The sequence below is a fragment of the Pogoniulus pusillus genome, chromosome 35, assembly GCF_015220805.1.
Source record: "Pogoniulus pusillus isolate bPogPus1 chromosome 35, bPogPus1.pri, whole genome shotgun sequence".
NCBI lineage: Eukaryota > Metazoa > Chordata > Aves > Piciformes > Lybiidae > Pogoniulus > Pogoniulus pusillus.
In genome coordinates, this window is record NC_087298.1 from 3,190,730 (window position 1) to 3,209,072 (window position 18,343).

Consider the following 18,343-nt stretch of genomic DNA (forward strand, 5'->3'; position numbering starts at 1 on the left):
GGCTGTCAGTGAGTGACAGGAGTGGGGGGAATGGAGCAAAGGTGGAGGTGGGAAGAGTGAGGCTGGAGGTGAGGAGGAAGTTGTTGAGCAGGAGAGTGGTGAGAGGCTGGAATGGGTTGCCCAGGGAGGTGGTTGAGGCCCCATGGCTGGAGGTGTTTGAGGCCAGGCTGGCTGAGGCTGTGTGCAGCCTGCTCTAGGGTAGGGTGTCCCTGGGCATGGCAGGGGGGTTGGAACTGGCTGCTCCTTGTGGTCCCTTCCAACCCTGCCTCATTCTGTGAGTCTGTGATTCTAGAGGAAGATGTTTTCTGTTTCCAGATTCAGCCACAGCTCTTGGTCTTAAAGTAGAAGTTAAGATGGAGATTTTGGGCATGTTCAGAGATTCATTGAATGTTTTGGGTTGGAAGTAACCTTAAAGGTCATCCACTTGGACAGGGTGCTTAGAGCCACATCCAGCCTGGCCTTGAGCACCTCCAGGCATGAGGCTTCCACCACTTCCCTGGGCAACCTGTGCCAGTGTCTCACTATCCCCATGGTGAAGAGCTTCTTTCTAAAGTCTAATCTAAATGTCCCCTCCTCCAGCTTTGCTCCATTGCCCCCAGTCCTATCACTACCTGATACCCTAAAAAGTCCCTCCCCAGCTTTCTTGTAGCCCCCTTCAGGTACTGGAAGGCCACAATGAGGTCTCCTCAGAGCCTTCCCTGTTCCTTTACGTCTGAGCTCCTGTTTCTGCTCTGTGCACTCTGCATTAGTTTCCCTTGGTCTTGAGCCTTGGGGAAAAGAAGCTTCTGGGGTTACATCAGAGCTGCAGTTCTCCTTCTCCTTTCAAGTTCAAGCAGCCAGCTGATAAATTAAATGGGCAAGGGGAAGAGCTGATAGGGCTAACACGATCCAGGAGGTCCCAGGGGATGCTCCAAGCCTTGCTGATGTGGGAACTACAGCTCCCAACACAGCATTTCATTCTCACAAAGAAGGGAAGGAGAAGAGAGGGAACACAGGTAGCTGCAAGCTGATCCTAAGCTGAGTGGTGTCAGCTCCCTTGAAGGCATCAAACCGATGCAGGAAGGAGCATCCCAGGTTGTCCCAGCGTGTTGTGCTGCTCTGCCTCCTTCCCAGCCCTTCATTTCAGCTGCAGGACCTCCATGCCTTACAGTTTCCTGCCTCTCCTGAGCCAAACATGTGCAAACGTGGCCATGAACCCCCCCCCCCCCCCCGGCTGGCTTTACACACCCAGGCTGGTATTTCCTGCCAGCTCCCACTCCCCCTGCATGGCCTCCTCACAAGGAAGGAGGCAGGCATCTCTTGTGACCTTGACCTCTGAACCTTTCCTCTCCTCCTCCCAAAACATGAAGCATCTGGCAGGCATGTGCTGCCTGGCTGCTCGGTGGGGCTGGTGGAGCTGCAGTGGTGCTGCACAGGCTGGGGCTTGTCTTCAGGCTGCCTTGTCCCATTCACCCTTTTGGGGATGCTCTGGAGCAGTGCCTGCTCCTGCAGTGGTGGGGAGAGTCTTCCTCTCAAAGTGACCCCGAAGAAGAGGGGTGGCTCTTCCATCCCTCCTCATGGCATAGAATCATAGAATCAAGCAGGTTGGAAGAGAGCTCCAAGCTCACCCAGCACAACCTAGCACCCAGCCCTGCCCAAGCAACCAGACCATGGCACTAAGTGCCCCAGCCAGGATTGGCTTCAACACCTCCAGCCACAGACACTCCACCACCTCCCTGGGCAGCCCATTCCAATGCCAATCACTCTCTCTGACAACAACTTCCTCCTAACATCCAGCCTGAACCTGCCCTGGCACAACTTGAGGCTGTGTCCCCTTCTGTTGCTGGGTGCCTGGCAGCAGAGCCCAACCCCACCTGGCTACAGCCTCCCTGCAGGAGACTTGGGTTAGCCTCAAGCTGTGCAGACTGTGCCCATGAGTGCCCACACTTCAGCTGTGTGGGAGCAGAGCTTGTGCTGTCTGCAGCTGTCCCCATTGCCCCTTGTCCTGTCACTGGGCACCACTGACAAGAGTCTGGCCCCATCCTCTTGCCCCACATCTCTTAGCTCTTGTTGAGTATTGCTCAGATCCCCTCTGGGGCTGCTTTTCTCCAGGCTCAACACCCCCAGGGCTCCTCACAGAGCTGCTCTCAGCATCTTCCCAGCCTCCACTGGATTCTCTCCAGTAGTTCCAGGTCTCTCTTGAACTGGGAAGCCCAGAAGTGGACCCAGTACTGCAGATGTGGCCTCACTAGGGCACAGTAGAGGGGGAGGAGAACCTCCCTTGACCTGCTGGCCACACTCTTCTTAATTCACCCTAGGATGCCAGTGGCATTCTTGGCCATGAGGCCACATTAATGGCTCATGTTGGCCTTACTGTCCACTCTCCTGCTACTCCTTTGCTGCAGGGTTTTGGTCCTTGGATTGTGTCTTGGAGGAGTGGCAGAGCTGCTGAGCCAAGGTGCAGTTCTGTGCTGCTGGCAGAGGATCAGACTCCTCCTGGCTGCCTTTCACCAGTGACTAACATCTGGGCACCTGAGCTGGGGCTTGACTTGCACATCCCCAGGGATCTCAGCTTTAAGCTCCAGCTTTGGATGAGGTCAGGTGCAGAGTTTCAGATCCTCCTTAGACTAAACCAGCCCAACCAATTCCTCAGCAGCAAAGCAGAGGGTTAGGAGGAAGCCTTTGCTTTTTGGGGTGCACCAAGCCCTTCTTTGCTGACATGGGAGGAATTGCCAGGATGGGCTGCCTGGATGTGTGTGTGTTTGGCTTTTCCTCTGGCTGTGATCTCTCCCAGATGTGTGTCTGCAGCAGATGATGCTGCTAACTTCACCATTTCCCTTCTTACTCGAGACACTTGAAATAATAGCTGGGACTGAACCGCTGCCAGACTTGCAAATGAGTGCTTAAAGACAATGGGAGGTGGAGAAACAAAGGGGAGTTGTGAAGATCAGCTTGGAATGGAGAAGAGAAGAGGACTGGAGAGTTCCCATCAAGCTGCTGCTGCTTCCTTCCAAAACTCTGACATTGCATTTCCCTTTGGAAGGGATACCAGAATGGGTTGGGTTGGAAGGGGCCTTAAAGATCATCCAGTTCCAGTCCCCCTGCCAGGGGCAGGGACCCCTCCCACCAGCACAGGTTGATCAAAGCTTCATCCAACCTGGCCTTGAACACCTCCAGGGAGAGAGCATCCAGGATTTCCCTGGGCAACCTCTGCCAGTGTCTCATCGCCCTCATTGCAAAGCATTTCCTCCTCATCTCCAGTCCCACTCTCACCTCTCCCAGCTCACAGCCATTGTCCCTCATCCTGGCACTGCCAGCCCTTGTCACAAGCCCCTCCTGCAGCCCCTCCAGGCACTGGAAGGCTGCTCTAAGTCCTGCCTGCAGCCTTTTCTCCAGGCTGAACAGCCCCAACTCTCCCAGCCTGTCCCCACAGGGGAGCTTCTCCAGCCCTCTGAGCATCTTCTTGGCCTCCTCTGGGCTCTCTCCAGCAGTCCTTATGCTGGGGGTGGGCAAAGTTCTGCAGCATTAGGCTGGGCTGAGAAGATTGAAGCAGCTGCCTGCAGGTCCCTTTGGTGCCTTTTTGGCTCCTCTCACCTCTTTTGTGGGCAGGTGACCTCTGATCATCTTTAGGGTCTCCTCTGGACCTGCTCCAGCAATTCAATGTCCTCATGCTGGGGTCACCAGACCTGGGCTTGTCCCCTGCCCATGCCACACTGGCTTTACTGGTGTAGTTTGCAGTTGTTTATGACTGAATCTCACCAAGTCTGCCACGGGGACATCACAGCCCAGCTCCCATCTGCTTAGTGCTAGAACTGTTGGAGGCTGGAAGAGACCTTTGAGCTCATCAAGCCCAACTGCTCACGTAGAGCTCACAGTCCCACCCCTGCCACTAAGCCACGTCCATCAGCACCAGGTCCATCAGCACCAGGTCCATCAGCACCATGTGTTGATCAGTTCCTTCAGGGATGGTGACTCCACCACCTGCCTGGGCAGCCTGTGCCAGTGCCTCAGAAGCCTTTTTTATAGTGAAACTCTTCCTCATGTCCCACCTAAACATCCTCTGGTGCGACTTGAGGCCATTGCCTTTGTCCTGGTGCTTGTTGCATGTGAGAGGAGCCCAACCCCCATCTCACTGCAGCCTCCTTTCAGAGAGCTGTAGAGAGCAAATGAGGTCTCCCTCAGCCTCCTCTTCTGCAGGCTGAACACCCTCAGCTGCTCCTCCCCTGCCCTCTTCTCCAGGCCCTTCCCCACCTTTATTCTCCTTCCCTGGACCTGCTCCAGCCCCTCAACATCCTTCTTGGGAGTGAGAGTCCCAGAACTGAACCCAGGATTCAAGGTGTGGCCTTCACCAGTGCCAATTAATTCGAATTGATTAATTAAGTGCAGATCTAATGGAGTAATGAAGTTTAATTGCTGTGAGGCAGAGCTGGCCAGGCTGAGGAGTGGCTGTGGGGGGATTTGCAGAGGTTTAAGTGGCAGCCTGTGGAATTCTGGCTGTGGATAAGGCATCAGCTCCATGGAGTTTGGCTTCAGTCAAGCAAGGGGTACTGAGCTCAGCCCAGAAGCATTTGCTGTCAGTGGTCCAAGAGGGGACAGACAGGACATGCATGCACAGAGCAGAGGAAGGAGGAACTGGGAAAGCTGGGAGACCTGAGGCTGTTTAGTCTGGAGAAGGGAAGGCTGAGAGGGGACCTTAGCAATGCCTACAGGTATCTGAAGGGTGGCTGGCAGGAGGATGGGTTTCAGGAGTGATGCCCAGCGATGGGATGAGGACCAATGGATGTGAACTCAATCACAGCAAATTCCATCTCAACATGAGGGGAAACACTGAGAGGTGGCAGAGCCCTGGAGCAGGCTGCCCAGAGAGGTTATGGGTTCTCCTTCTCTGGAGTCTTTCAAGACCCACCTGGATGCATTCCTGGATGCATTCCTGGGTGACCCTGCACTGGCAGAGGGGTTGGATTTGATCTCCAGAGGTCCCTTTCAAGCCCTACCACTCTGTGATTCTATGAACAGGAGGTACACCAGGGGGTGTGTGTGGTCTGGGCTGAGGATGTGAAGAGCTGGGGTGATGTGTAGCACCCTAAAGTGGTCCTTGGTGGTGATCCTGGTGGTCCTTTCCAACCATAGTGATTCACAGTGGTTAGATGTTGTGCTGAGGGGTTTGGTTTGGTCAGGGACTTGTCAGTGTGAAACTAATGACTGGGCTCGAGGAGCCTGAAGGGTTTTGCCAACCTAAGACATCCTGGGATTCTGTGAAAGCATTTTCCTAGAGACCAGGAGCTTTGGATTGAGGTTCACAGAACCACAGACTGCCAGGGGCTGGAAGGGACCTTCAAAGTTCATCCAGTCCAACCCCTCTCCACAGCAGGATCACCCAGAGCAGATTACACAGCAACACATCCAGGGCTCTGCTGAGACCCCACCTGGAGTCCTGCATCCAGCTCTGGAGCCACTATTACACAAAAGATGTGGAGATGCTGGAGAGTGTCCAGAGCAGGGCCAGGAGATGCTCAGAGGGCTGCAGCAGCTCTGCTGTGAGCACAGACTGAAAGAGTTGGGGCTGTGCAGGCTGGAGCAGAGGAGGCTCCCAGGGGACCTTCTTGTGGCCTGCCAGCATCTGAAGGGGGCTACAAAAAATCTGGGGAGGGACTTTTGAGGCTGTGAGGGAGTGGCAGGAGTGGGGGGAATGGAGCAAAGCTGGAGGTGGGGAGAGTGAGGCTGGAGGTGAGGAGGAAGTTGTTGAGCAGGAGAGTGGTGAGAGGCTGGAATGGGTTGCCCAGGGAGGTGGTTGAGGCCCCATGGCTGGAGGTGTTTGAGGCCAGGCTGGCTGAGGCTGTGTGCAGCCTGCTCTAGGGTAGGGTGTCCCTGGGCACGGTAGGGGGGTTGGAACTGGCTGCTCCTTGTGCTCCCTTCCAACCCTGCCTCATTCTGTGATTCTAGGTGGGTTTTTAATGTCTCCAGGTTAAGTCTCTTGATTGCACAGGAAGGAGATGGTTGAGCCCTGAGGGATCTCTCAGTGCATGTTTTGGGAAGTTTGGAAGTGGCTTCAGGTTTTGTTTCCTTAACAAAAGAATACCCAAACCAACCCAAGTGAGGCCATCAAACCATTGTGAACTTTCCTCTCCACCCTACCCAGCACCTCCTTCAACAGGGTCTCTGGATTCTTGTTTCTCTGCTGTCAGAAGATGGAGTTGCAAAGCCTTTCCCTGTCCCCATGAGGGCAGGACACATGGAATCACACAGCTGTAGTATCAGTTAGGTTGGAAAAGACCTTTAAGGCCATTGAGTCCAGCTGGGAAAGTAATGGATCATGGAATCACAGAATGGCTTCAGTTGGAAGGGACCTTACAGATCATAGAATCATAGAATCAAGCAGGTTGGAAGAGAGCTCCAAGCTCAGCCAGCCCAACCTAGCACCCAGCCCTGCCCAACCAACCAGACCATGGCACTAAGTGCCCCATCCAGGGTTGGCTTCAACACCTCCAGCCACAGCCACTCCACCACCTCCCTGGGCAGCCCATTCCAGTGCCAGTCACTCTCTCTGACAACAACTTCCTCCTGACACCCAGCCTGAACCTGCCCTGGCACAGCTTGAGGCTGTGTCCCCTTCTTCTGTTGCTGGGTGCCTGGCAGCAGAGCCCAACCCCACCTGGCTACAGCCTCCATTGAGGTAGCTGCAGACAGCAATGAGCTCTGCCCTGAGCCTCCTCTTCTGCAGGCTAAAGAGCCCAACCCCAGCTGGCTACAGCCTCCCTTCAGGTAGTTGCAGTCAGATCATCTACTCCAACTCCCTGCCAGGGACAGAGCCACCTCTCAACTAGACTCAGCTGCTCAAGGCCACATCTAGCCTGGCCTTGAACTCCTCCAGGGAGGAAGCATCCACAGCCTCCCTGGGCAGCCTATTCCAGAGTCTCTCTTCCAGCCAGTGGGATGAGATTTTTCATGCTGTCTCTGGGCAGCTGGCCCTTGCAGAGGGAAGATGCAGTGGGCAAGCTGCAGGCTGAAATGCCCTCCAAGCCCTCTTCCCCACACTGGCTCCATCATCCCCACAGTGGCTTTAGCACCTCTCCACCTCTTTGCTTTCCTGCTCCTTTCTACCACTCGACCTACTTTTCCTGGGAGCCAGCATGTCCTTATTCTGGGGTCATCCTCCCCTTGCAGCAGCCCTTCCCCCTCCCCAGGCTTTGTCCCCAGAAGCCCCAGCCCAGCAGAGCCCCCACGCTGGGCTGGCACAAAGCAGCGGCAGCACACCTGCGGATCAGCCTAATGAGCTCCAGCAGAAGCCTCTGCTCCTCCTGTTCCTGTCTCCACAACGGCTCAGCTCTTTCTTCTGCCAAGGTTTGGCTTCCCTGACGTTTTCTGTCCTCTCTGTGGGTGCCTGGTTGCATTCACTCCTCCACTAATAGGTCCAACGTGCCCTGGGAGAAATGAGCTGTTGCCTTTTTTCTTCCTGCTTTGGCTCTTGTCCCCTTTCAACTCACAGCCACTGAGTCAAACCCAAATTATCTCTGCTCTCCAGAGCAGGGAGATGAAGGTTGGGATCCTGTTGCATAAGCCTCTGAATGCAGGACCATCCCTGCCTGCTCCTCAGCTTAAACCTGGTCCTTGTGTGGCTTCTGTTGGCCCCCAGAAGAAATCATTAGGGTGAGCAGGGGAATGGGAACAGCAGAATGAAAAGGTGGTGCTGGAGGTGGCAGGGATGGCTGCTGTGGGCTTCATTTGTGTTACCAGAGATGCCAGGATAGGAAGAGAAGCAGCAGGAGCTGGTGGAGGAAGAGAAGCAGCAGGAGCTGGTGGAGGAAGAGAAGCAGCAGGAGCTGGTGCAGGGTTGGTGTCCTGCAAACACAACACTGCTGAAGTGTCCTTGGCCTTGTGTGCAGAGTCATCAGGCAGAGAAGGATGAGCAGAGGGCTGCAGCACCTCCCCTGTGGGCTAGGAGAGTTGGAGCTGTTCAGCCTGGAGAAGAAGAAGGTTCCAGGGAGACTTTAGTGCAGCCCCCCAGTACCTGAAGTGGGCTACAGGAGAGCTGGGGAGGGACTTTTGATGAGGGCTTGTAGTGCCAGGATGAGGGACAGTGGCTTTGAGCTGGAAGGGGGGAGGCTGAGATTGGATTTTAGGAAGAGATTCTTCCCATTGAGACACTGAAACAGGTTGCCCAGAGAGGTTGTGGCTGCCTTGAGCAACCTGGGCAGGTGGAGGATATCCCTGCCCATGGCAGGGGATTGGAGTTGGATGATCTTTGAGGTCCCTTCCAACCCATTCTGAGAATCTATGAATAAGACCAAACAAAATAGGAAGCTCCAATCTTGAGTCTTTGTTCTGCAGAGAAGGTCAGGCACAAGCTCCAAGCCTGTCTTTAAGGGTGGAGGAGTGTGAGGCAACAGGAGGGAAGCAGAGGAGCATTGGTGTTTTGGGAATGCTGTCTGTGGATGCTTGGCTGCAGACCATGCCTGTGCTGATGTGGTGGGGGCAGTGATGGGAGGTGCCAGGAAAGGCCACTGTGAAGCCCTCTTCTTTCTCCATCTCTTCATGCAGAGAGCTCTTGTCAGGAAATCCTTGCTGCAAATCTTTCTGATGCAGAGTTTGGAGTGCACAACCTGTGAGCCAAAGCAGAGCTTCTGGCAGGACGTTTTCATAAGGCACTCAGGAACTAGAAGGAGAAAAGACCTCTTAGCTCATCTGCTGCCTTCCCCAGCCAGCAAGCACCAGGGCTGTCCTCTGGGCTCCTCCAGCCCAATTATTTCAGGTCCCCACCAGTGATGCTGTGTCCAGGGGAAGTGACTCAGTCTGACAGACCCTGCTAGAAGCTTTCCCAGGGCTCCACTTGTGGTTTATCTTGTTTCACATCATTGCCTTTTCCCTCATTTCCCTCCTTTGGGGAGGATGAGGAGCTGAGCATAAGCATCTCCTGTGCCTCAAAGCCAGAGCCAAGTATGGATGCTCACTTCTGTGTAGCTGCAGCCTCAAGGATCACCTTCCTCTGGGATGCAGCCCCAGAGATGGGGTGAGATGGAGTGGTGGAGAAGCACTACTGAGCCCCATCTGAAAGGAGGTTGTGGTGAGGCTCATGTTGGCTTCATCTGCCAGGTAACTAAGGACAGGATGAGAGCAAATGGCCTCAAGCTGCACCAGAGCAGGTTTAGGATGGATGTTAGGGAGGATTTCTGTACTGAAGGAGTGATCAGGAATTGGAACAGGCTGCCCAGGGAGGTGATGGAGTCCCCATCCCTAGAGGTGACAACTAGAGGTGGTACTCTGGGATGTGGGCTGCTGTTTGTGGAGCTGTTGAGTAGCAGGTTGGGCTTGATGGTCTTAGAGACCTTTTCCAACCTCAGTGATTTGTATGGTTCCTCTGTGGCCTGAGCTTAGTTCCAGCTTGCCAGGAGTCCCCAGCTTCTCTAGCCCCAGCTTTGCTGGACCATCTGCACTAAACCCTCAGGTCAGTCTGGCTGGTGCACTTCTTGGGCTCTTGGAGGCAGAGACCTGCTGACACCACACCAAGCATCACAGTGGGTCTGTGGGTTGTGATCCAGCAGCTCCATGCTCTTCCTCTTGTGGCTTTTTGTGCCCCTTGGCCACTGCGTGCTGTGTTTCCCGTCCTTGGAAGGGTTTCTCCCAACACATGCTTGGCATCCTGATGACCTCAGCTTGGGGTGTGACATTCTTAGTTCTGGCTCCACTGACCCAGTGCTTGTCCTTGCTGAGGTTGGCCCATGGACAAGTCTCTCTGGCACGGGGCTGCCTGGGAAGATTGCTGTGCTGCTTTGGAAGCCTGGAGGGAAGCTGGATTTGGCAGCAGCTCTTGAACTCCAGGAATTTCCTTTCCAGCATAGAAACAGCCATTGTGAAGGCTCTGGGGGGTGAGGCTGAAAAGCAGAGATGCTGGTTTGGCATGCTCAACTGTCCTCCACAGGAAGTCTTGCCTGCCTCTTCTGCAGATGCTGAGGAAGAACCCAAGTCAGAGCCCAATGCAAATGGGGCTGTGAGCAGAGCTTAGAGTGAGCTCTAAGGGTGGGGTCCTGGGCAGCATCAGCAAGACCAAACCAGGGGTGGAGGTTGCTCAGCAGTGGTAAAGTGATAATCAGCAGAACTGCTCACTGGTGGTCACTGGAAGGAGGTCATAGAATCATAGAACCAACCAGGCTGGAAGAGAGCTCCAAGCTCAGCCAGCCCAACCTAGCACCCAGCCCTGCCCAACCAACCAGACCATGGCACTAAGTGCCTCAGCCAGGATTGGCTTCAAAACCTCCAGCCACAGACACTCCACCACCTCCCTGGGCAGCCCATTCCAATGCCAGTCACTCTCTCTGACAACAACTTCCTCCTAACAGCCAGCCTAGACCTGCCCTGGCATAACTTGAGGCTGTGTCCCCTTCTTCTGTCCCTGGCTGCCTGGCAGCAGAGCCCAACCCCACCTGGCTACAGCCTCCCTGCAGGCAGCTGCAGACAGCAATGAGCTCTGCCCTCAGCCTCCTCTGCTGCAGGCGATGGAGCAGCCTGGCTGTGAAGCAAGCTGAGTGCCTGTGGGAATCAGGCACCTGAGCCTTAGGAGAGCCAAAAGCTCATGAGGAAAGAGGATTTTTTTTAAAAGGAAACATGGAATTAGTGCCTCAGACATGCTCTGTCCCAGCCCTGGCTCTGGCTGCAGCCTCAACATCCACCTGCCAGGGATTAGTGTGCTCCCAGAAAGGCTGGGACCCAGATCTCTGTGCTGGTGACTCAGCTTCTGCAGCTGAGAGTCACTTCCACAGGTAATCCATGTCCTTGAGAAGCAGCACATCTGCTCCCAGGGCTTCTGGCAAAGGGAGAAAAGCAACCTGCTTGGAAATTTAAAGCAAAGCTGAGACCCTCTTCTAACACCCAGAACCCCAGCAGGGTCTGGATGGAGGACTGAGCCTGGGGGACTCCTGGGGAGAAGCTGTAGGGAAAAGCTTTGCTGCTGAGGTTGGTTGAGCACTAAATCCAGTGTCCTGACAGCCTTCTGCCCCAGGGTGAGAGCTTGGTGCCCCTGAGCCACCACCACCTCGGGATGCTGTTCATAGACTTAGAGAATGGTTTGGGTTGGAAGGGACCTTAAAGCTCAGCCAGTTCCAACCCCCTGCCATGCCCAGGGACACCTCCCACCAGCACAGGTTGATCAAAGCCTCATCCAACCTGGCCTTGAACACCTCCAGGGAGGAAGCATTCACAAGCTCCCTGGGCAGCCTGTGCCAGGGTCTCATCACCCTTGCTCTCAAGATTTTCTTCCTCATCTCTACTCTCACTCTCCCCTCTCCCAGCTCACAGCCATTGTCCCTCATCCTGGCACTCCCAGCCCTTGTCCAAAGTTCCTCCCCAGCTCTCCTGCAGCCCCTTCAGCTACTGGAAGGTTGCTCTAAGTTCTGCCTGCAGCCTTTTCTTCTCCAGACTGAACAGCCCTAACTCTTTCAGCATCTCTCCCCAACCTTCTGCCCACAGGAGGTTCTCCAGCCCTCTGAGCATCTTTGTGTCCTCCTCTGGACTCTCTCCAACACTTCCCTGCCCTCCTTGTGCTGGGAGCACCAGGACTGGCCACAGTGCTGCAGGTGAGGTCTCAGCAGAGCAGAGGGGCAGAATCCCCTCCCTCATCCTGCTGCTCTCACTGCTTTTGCTGAACCTCAGGATGTGTTTTCCAGAGGGTCTGTAGCAGATAGGCTCCATCTGATGCTGAGCTGACTCCTGCAGTGTAGCTTTCTGTTGCAGGTGGTTCTGAGGCCCCCCCAGTGCCATGTGCTGATGGCACAAACTAACCAGATGTGGCTTGGGTGAATACAGGGAAAGCTGCTTCCAGAGAACAGGCAGTGCATGAGGAAGAGCTGTGGGCTGGAGCTGGTAAGGCAGGAGAAGGACATCTGTGTCCTAGCTTCACCAGCCCTGTGGGAGGGTGGTGCCCAGGGGGCACAGAGCTTTTGGTTGGAAGAGACCTTTCAGATCCAGTCCAACTATTAACATTGCCAGGTCATCACTAAACCACATCCCTCAACACCACATCTGCTTGGTTTGGAGGATCTTGGAGGTGTCTTCCAACCTGGTTGATTGAGGATCTTGGAGGTCTCTTCCAACCTGGTTGATTGAGGATCTTGGAGGTGTCTTCCATCCTGGTTGATTGAGGATCTTGGAGGTGTCTCCCAACCTGGCTGATTGAGGATCTTGGAGGTGTTTTCCAATCTGGTTGATTGAGGATCTTGGAGGTCTCTTCCAACCTGGTTGATTGAGGATCTTGGGGGTGTCTTCCATCCTGGTTGATTGAGGATCTTGGAGGTCTCTTCCAACCTGGTTGATTGAGGATCTTGGAGGTCTCTTCCAACCTGGTTGATTGAGGATCTTGGAGGTGTCTCCCAACCTGATTGATTGAGAATCTTGGAGGTCTCTTCCAATATGGCTGATTGAGGATCTTGAAGGTCTCTTCCAATTTGGTTGATTGAGGATCTTGGAGGTCTCTTCCAACCTGGTTGATTGAGGATCTTGGAGGTGTCTTCCATCCTGGTTGATTGAGGATCTTGGAGGTGTTTTCCAATCTGGTTGATTGAAGATCTTGGAGGTCTCTTCCAATTTGGTTGATTGAGGATCTTGGAGGTGTCTCCCAACCTGGTTGATTGGGGATCTTGGAGGTCTCTTCCAATATGGTTGATTGAGGATCTTGGAGGTCTCTTCCAATATGGTTGATTGAGGATCTTGGAGGTCTCTTCCAACCTGGCTGATTGAGGATCTTGGAGGTCTCTTCCAACCTGGTTGATTGAGGATCTTGGAGGTCTCTTCCAACATGGTTGATTGAGGATCTTGGAGGTCTCTTCCAACCTGGTTGATTGAGGATCTTGAAGTTCTCTTCCAACCTGATTGATTTTATGATTGTGTGAAGTCCCTCCAGGGATGGGGACTCCACCACTGCCCTTTTACCTAATATGCACCCTAAGAGTTGGGGCTCTGCAGCCTGAAGAAGAGAAGGCTTGGAGGAGACCTTAGAGTAGCCTTCCAGTATCTGAAGGGGGCTACAGGAGGGCTGAGGAGGGACTATTGACAAGGTCTTGTAATGACAGGAAGAAGAGGAATGGGTTTGAAGTGGCAGAGGGGAGATTGCAACTGGATGTTAGGAAGTTGTTTGCAGTGAGGGTGGTGAGACACTGGCACAGGTTGAGGGTGGTGAGAGACTGGCACAGGTTGAGGGTGGTGAGACCCTGGCACAGGTTGCCCAGGGAGGTTGTGGAGCACAGAAGCACCCAATGTGATCTTTGATCACATTGGGTGCTTCTGTGCTCCACAACCTCCCTGGAGGTGTTCAAAGCCAGGTTGGATGAGTCCTTGAGCAACCTGTTCCAGTGAGAGGTGTCCCTGCCTATGGCAGGGGGTTGGAACTGGCTGATCCTTGAGGTCCCTTCCAACCTAACCCATTCTGTGATTCTAAATCTCCCCTTACACAACTTGATGCTGTTTCCTCTTGTCCTGTGGCTGAAACCAGGTGAAATCCCAAGCTCCTACAAATAGCTGTCTCCTGCAGCATCCCATTCCCTCTCTTTCCTAGCACAGGGCTCTTTCCTTTGCAGTCTTCTGAGGAGGTGGTGGCAGCACTGCTAGCTCCTGACCCAGATCAAAGCAGCTTTCTGCTCAATTGATTTGTTAGCTTGCAAGGCAGCAGCTCTAGATGGTCTGTGTCCATCTCCTGTCAGGCAGCAGCATGCCTGAAGCTGCTCATCTGCCCTCAGATCTTAGACCTTCTCAACAGGAGGAGCTGGAGCGAGCACAGAGGCTGGATGAGTCCCAAGTGGTGGCAGATGCTAGTGCAGATGGTACTGGCAGGATTCCCATTGACAAGCCTTCAAGTGGGATTGTCCAGACTCTCCCAGGAAAGTGCCTGTGGGTCTGATCTAGACCTCTCCTGCAAGGCTGAGCCCATGGGGTGCTGTCCTGGATCCAACCCTTATCCCCACCCTTTGTGGGTAGCAAGGTCATTGGCACACTGCCCAGCAAACATGATGAGATGGCAGGAAAGGAGGGACCTGGCAGGTAGGAACAGTGTGTCTGGGTGAGCAGATGTCAGAGAATCACAGAATCAGGCAGGTTGGAAGAGAGCTCCAAGCTCAGCCAGCCCAACCTAGCACCCAGCCCTGCCCAACCAACCAGACCATGGCACTAAGTGCCCCAGCCAGGATTGGCCTCAACACCTCCAGCCACAGAGACTCCACCACCTCCCTGGGCAGCCCATTCCAATGCCAATCACTCTCTCTGACAACAACTTCCTCCTAACATCCAGACTAGACCTCCCCTGGCACAGCTTGAGACTGTGTCCCCTTCTTCTGTTGCTGGGTGCCTGGCAGCAGAGCCCAACCCCACCTGGCTACAGCCTCCCTGCAGGCAGCTGCAGACAGCAATGAGCTCTGCCCTGAGCCTCCTCTGCTGCAGGCTGCACACCCCCAGCTCCCTCAGCCTCTCCCCATGATGCTGAACCCTGCCTTGGGCAGAGGGAGGTGTCCCTGTGGTCTGTCTCAGTCAGGGACACCATAACTTTCCCAACTTCTTGGTCCATTGGAATTGGGCAAACTTCAAGAAGCTGCTTGGGAAAGGCCTGGGCAGGGTTTTCTGTAGCAGGACCTGGGAGCTTTTTCAGACCTTTGTGTCCCAGGCTCTCTGCTTTGCAGCCTTGAGCATCTCACCTGCATGGTCATTAAGGTACCACTGCTGCTGGGGTAGGGGTGACCCTTTGGACCACTGGCCTCAAAACCTCAGGTCCCTCAGAAAGATCCCCTGGCTGCTCCTGAGCTTGTCCAAGGCTTTGCTTGGTCTGAGGTGACTGAAATGTGAATCCTTCTCATTACCCCAAATCTCTTTCTCTTCTTCCTGGGGGTTTTGTGTTTGCCAGGAATAAGGATGGGAGCAGAGGCCCTGGAGTGGAAGTCTCAACTCCTGAGCATCTCTTTCTTCTCTTCCCAATGCAGATGAAGTGAACTTGCTGGACAAAATTGCTTCCCATGCACAGGACCTCAGCAATGTTTCCTTTGGCTACAGTGAAGCCAACTGTGGCATCCTGGAGGTGGGGCAGTATGCTACCCTCAACATCCCCACCAGGGAGGCCTTTGGGGACAGGTAGGCTGCCTCCAGGGGATGGGCTTGGGGTGGTGGTGCTCAAAATCTTGTTTGTTGGGTTGAGGGATTACTTTTAGACCCCATTCATGCCCCATAGTGGCACAAAGATAGCAACATCATAGTTGCATAGAATGGTTTGGGTTGGAAGGGATCTCTTAAAGGTCATCCAGTGTTTGAAGGAGGCTACAGGAGAGCTGGGGAGGGACTTTCTACCAGGGCAGGTAGAGGCAGAACAGGAGGGAATGGCTTCAAAGTGGAAGAAGCTTGACTGAGATTAGACACTAGGAAGAAATTCTTCCTCATGAAGCTGGTGAGGCACTGGAACAGGTTGCCCAGAGAAGTCTGCAAGCCTGGAAGTGTTCAAAGCTGGGCTGGATGAGCAACCTGATCTAATAAGAGGTGCTGGAACTGGATGATCCAACCCAAATCATGCAGTGGTGTCCATCAGCACTGCTTCATGCCAAGGTGCTGGTCTGTAGAGGCACAGCCCAGGTGGGACCTTTAGTGCACTTGACAGGGAGCTGTAGCTTGCTGTGGGCAAGGAGATGGTGAGAGAAGGCAGCACTGAAGAGCTGCTTGTAACATCCAGTTTCAGCCCCTTAGGAAATGATGCACAGGCCCAGAAGCATGTGCTGAGGTTGCACCCCAGAGGGATGCTCTGAGGTTCCATAGGCAAGGGAGGTGGTGGAGTTGCTGTCTCTGGAGGTGTTCAGGCAAAGCCTGGCTGGGGCACTTAGTGCCATGGTCTGGTTGATTGGCCAAGGCTGGGTGCTAGGTTGGGCTGGATGAGCTTGGAGCTCTCTTTCAGCCTGCTTGATTCTATGATTCTATGATTTTGAGTGCCTGACCTCACAGCCTGGCTGAATGTTTGCTCTTGGGGATACCTACCTGAAGGGAGGCTGTAGCCAGGTGGGGTTGGGCTCTGCTGCCAGGCAGCCAGCAACAGAAGAAGGGGACACAGCCTCAAGCTGTGCCAGGGGAGGTCTAGGCTGGATGTTAGGAGGAAGTTGTTGTCGGAGAGAGTGATTGGCGTTGGAATGGGCTGCCCAGGGAGGTGGTGGAGTCTGTGTGGCTGGAGGTGTTGAAGCCAAGCCTGGCTGGGGCACTTAGTGCCATGGTCTGGTTGGTTGGGCAGGGCTGGGTGCTAGGTTGTGCTGGCTGAGCTTGGAGCTCTCTTCCAACCTGCTTGATCCTATGATTCTACAATTTTGAGCTCCTGACCTCACAGCCTGGCTGGATGTTTGCTCCTGTCCTTGTAATTCTTTGCTCTCACCGAGTTCCTTTGCTCTGTGGCTGCAGTTTCGGTCCCGAGGGGGCAGCTGTTGGTGGCCCAGCAGTGAGTGGAGGGTGTCACTTCTTTCCTGCTAGGTTTGCAGATGAGCTGAGTGTGCTGATGAAGCTCAGGTACTCGCTGAAGGAGGACAGCAGCCTGGTGACCATCCTGAGCCAGCGGAGCCGTGTGCTCTTCCAGATCAGGATTAGCCCCCACGCCTTGGTCTTTGTCACCACCAGGAGGAGGCACTATGAGTAAGTTCCTGCCCAGGTCCTTCTTTTACCTCTGCCTTTTTCATCACAGAAACATTCCAGCTGGAAAAGCCCCTCAGGATCACCAAGTCCAACCCAGATTCCTACTCTATGAGGTGCACCTAAACCACATCCCCAAGCACCACATCCAAACGACTTTGAAGCACATCCAGGGTTGGTGACTCCACCACTTCCCTGGGCAGCACATTCCAGTGCCTGACTACTCTTGTTTGGAACACTTTTTTTCCTAATATCCAGTCCAAACCTATCCAGTGGCAGCTTGAGCTCATTCCCTCTTGTTCTGTCACTAATTACCTCTGAGAAGAGACCAGCACCAACCTCTCCTCAGGTAGCTGTAGACAGCCATGAGGTCTCCTCTCATGTTTGCCATTCTACTCCCAAAGCCAGAGGTAAAGTTTCCCTCTCTGGGCTTTGAGCAGGGCTGCTCTGACCTCAGCTCAGCTGCACTCATGGCAAACACTGTGCCAGAGCTGGTGGTGTGGCTGCATAGGTAGAATCATAGTACCACAGAATCAGTCAGGGTTGGAAGGGACCACAAGGATCAGCCAGTTCCAACCCTCCTGCCATGCCCAGGGACATCCTACCCTAGAGCAGTGCTCACTGCCTGCCTCACCCTGGGAGTGATGCAGATGTGGAAGAGCAAAGGACAAGAAGGTTCAGGTACCTGGGGATCAATCAGGTGGGCAGAGACAACCTTTGACACTGTCTCTCACAAGAAGCTCTTAGCCAAGCTGACAGCTCCTGGCTTGGACAGATTCACTCTGTGCTGGGTCAGGAACTGGCTGGATGGCAGAGCCCAGAGAGCGGTGGTGAATGGTGCCACATGCAGCTGGCAGCTGTCACCAGTGGTGTGCCCCAGGGGTCAGTGCTGGGCACAGTCCTGTTCAGATCTTTACTGATGATCTGGACGAGGAGATTGTGTCCAGCATCAGTAAGTTTGCAGATGACACCAAGCTAGGAGCAGCTGTGGAGCTGTTGGAGGGTAGGAGAGCCCTGCAGAGGGACCTGGCCAGGCTGGATGGGTGGGCAGAGGCCAAGGGGATGAGACAGAACAAGGCCAAGGGCAGGGTTCTACACTTGGCCACAACAACCCCAAGCAGCACTACAGGCTGGGGCCAGAGTGGCTGAGAGCAGGCAGGCAGAGAGGGAGCTGGGGGTGCTGGGAGAGAGGAGCTGCAGAGGAGGCAGCAGTGCCCAGGTGGGCAGCAGAGCCAATGGCATCCTGGGCTGGCTCAGGAGCAGTGTGGGCAGCAGGACAAGGGAGGTTCTTGTGCCCCTGTGCTCAGCACTGCTCAGGCCACCCCTGGAGTGCTGTGTCCAGTTCTGGGCTCCTCAGTTCAAGAGAGATGTTGAGGTGCTGGAAGGTGTTTGGAGAAGGGCAGCAAGGCTGGGGAGGGGCCTGGAGCAGAGCCCTGTGAGGAGAGGCTGAGGGAGCTGGGGGTGTGCAGCCTGCAGAAGAGGAGGCTCAGGGCAGAGCTCATTGCTGCCTGCAGCTGCCTGCAGGGAGGCTGTAGCCAGGTGGGGTTGGGCTCTGCTGCCAGGCAGCCAGCAACAGAACAAGGGGACACAGCCTCAAGCTGTGCCAGGGCAGGTTCAGGCTGGCTGTTAGGAAGAAGTTGTTGTCAGAGAGAGTGATTGGCATTGGAATGGGCTGCCCAGGGAGGTGGTGGAGTCTCTGTGGCTGGAGGTGTTGAAGCCAATCCTGGCTGGGGCACTTAGT

The 18,343-nt window shown here is 54.5% G+C and overlaps 1 protein-coding gene across 1 annotated transcript in view; it reads left to right on the forward strand.

Annotated features, from left to right (window-relative positions):
• COL27A1 (collagen type XXVII alpha 1 chain) overlaps window positions 1-18,343 on the forward strand; it is a 92,044-nt gene that overhangs the window by 15,702 nt on the left and 57,999 nt on the right. Inside the window, exons 2-3 of the mRNA XM_064171618.1 lie at window positions 14,931-15,078; window positions 16,447-16,605. Coding sequence (XP_064027688.1) covers window positions 14,931-15,078; window positions 16,447-16,605 — 307 coding nt within the window. The remainder of the gene's footprint in view (window positions 1-14,930; window positions 15,079-16,446; window positions 16,606-18,343) is intronic.